A 1,933-nucleotide genomic window follows, 5' to 3' on the forward strand; every position below is an offset into this window, starting at 1 on the left:
TATGTTATTCCTTTGTATATATCATTCCGTTGATTTTCTTAATAATTGACATCTGTACCATTGTATTTTATTTACAGAGCTATACAGATTGGTCCTTCTATGTTAGACGGTGATCTAGCCGGACGTATTATGTCTGCCAGCAGTTGGCTTAAAAACTACGTAAGCATTCAACCGGTTATTTCTATAAAATGTTACCTATTATATAAATGTATACATTACAGATTTGTCTTTGTTTTTGTAGGAAATTGATGCTATAATGTATGTTTTTCGGGAAAGAACAACATTGAAACGATGGAACGTAGACCGTGTTGCTTTCATGACATGCGTCTTCAGCGACCTCATTGCTAAGGATTACCAGAATTTCTGTAAGGGTATTAAGAAATACACCATGGATCCATTATTACTTCAATACGGTAAAGGTGAACTGCTTTCCCATGGAAGAACACGGATGTTGTGGAATGTCGATGTGGATCGGATGTATGTTCCTGTCTGGGTCAATTGCAACCATTGGATTGCTTTATGCATCAGTTTTGTGACTAGGAATATCCAGGTGTTTGATTGCGGGGGTAAAAAAAAATCAAGGAAGTGGAAGCTTTCGCGCAGCTTATTCCTCGGATTGTCAAGGCTGTGCAGTCATTGACAATACAGAAGCATCTCCACATCACTCCGTACAATGTTTCCTATGTACCTATGAGTGGTCTTAACCGACTTCAATGTCATTGTGGTGTGTACACTATAAAACACATCGAATGCCACGTGCTTGGGTTGGACATATCTATGGTGAGTGATGAGAACATCTGGGGAGCTCGGATAAAGATTATGTGGGATCTATGGGAAGCAGCTAATGATCTAGAACTGATTGAGAGAATGTCAAAGTATGAGCCTATTAAGTGTAGTAAGCCTGCCGAGTATGTTGAGATTGATGATTTATGATTTATTGTTGGTTATGCTTTTTTAAACTTATTTTGTAATGATTTTAGGAGTTTATGTTATAATGGTATTTTTTCTATATACAGTACTTGAGTTTACAAAATGAAAGACAACATTATCAATTGAGAAACCATAAAGTTCACTAAACTAAAAAAACAATTACAAATCCGGTCAGCCTAAATAGATCGATCGATCGAAACAAGCTGGTCGATCCGGAAAGATCGATTTATATAGATCGATCGTTCTGTGTAGGACCAGATCGATCCAGACAATCGATCCTGAGCATTATGCAGAACAAACAAAAAACGCGCAACATATTTTGATCGACCTGTTCCAGTACGCTCGTTCGGCAAAGCTCTCAGGCCGACGTATGACGTTGCAGATGAACCTCCAGCAGAGCTTTCGGTAAACATGGGAGCATTGTTTGCTCAGATGTTGTTTGAAAGGAAGTTTAGGGGTCTTCGTCCTCTTGACAGGAAGCCTTTGGAGGAGTCTATTGGCAGTCTACTTACTCGGATCTTCATGCACCATGGTATTGATCTTTCGGATACTCCTTGTGTGGATACGATTGACAGATTTGATGCCCAGTTCTTCCTAAACACCAAGATCCTTCACTCTGGTAAAATTTACCGTTTTACCATGCGTGATGGGAAAATCCTTCTTTGCAAGCTTCCACAAACCGCTATCACATCTCTGACGTCTGTGGAGAACATGGAGTTCATGCCTCCTGCTGAAGTTCTTTACACGCCTCCTCCACCAGCTTCAAAACGTCGTCGTGGTTCTTCTTCTTCTGGTCCTGCGCAGACACAATGTGAGGATGACACCATCCCGGATATCTCAGTCGATCATACTCCAAACCCTTCCATGGAGTATTTGTTACCACCATATACTGGTCAGTTTGATTCTGGAGCACCACCATTAGATGGTACACAACAGCAACAGTTTGCATGGACTGCCGATACATTAGTCAAGCTCTCGACGATGATGCAGACTGTGTGGGGTG

The 1,933-nt window shown here is 40.8% G+C and overlaps 1 protein-coding gene across 1 annotated transcript; it reads left to right on the forward strand.

The window, feature by feature from the left end:
• Window positions 1-256: 256 nt before the first annotated feature.
• On the forward strand, window positions 257-933 carry LOC106292405. The gene is made up of 2 exons (XM_013727995.1): window positions 257-493; window positions 583-933. The coding sequence occupies exons 1-2, from the start codon at window positions 257-259 to the stop codon at window positions 931-933; spliced, it is 588 nt and encodes a 195-aa protein (XP_013583449.1).
• Window positions 934-1,933: the final 1,000 nt, after the last annotated feature.

The sequence above is a fragment of the Brassica oleracea genome, chromosome C5, assembly GCF_000695525.1.
Source record: "Brassica oleracea var. oleracea cultivar TO1000 chromosome C5, BOL, whole genome shotgun sequence".
Taxonomy (NCBI): Eukaryota; Viridiplantae; Streptophyta; class Magnoliopsida; order Brassicales; family Brassicaceae; genus Brassica; species Brassica oleracea.

What these genes read in the sequence shown, in the direction of transcription:
- LOC106292405 (XM_013727995.1), top strand. Translation starts at nt 257, where the DNA reads ATGTATGTTTTTCGGGAAAGAACAACATTGAAACGATGGAACGTAGAC. An exon ending in GGATGTATGTTCCTGTCTGG is followed by an intron (nt 494 to 582) that starts GTCAATTGCAAC and finishes AAAAAAATCAAG; the next exon opens with GAAGTGGAAGCTTTCGCGCA.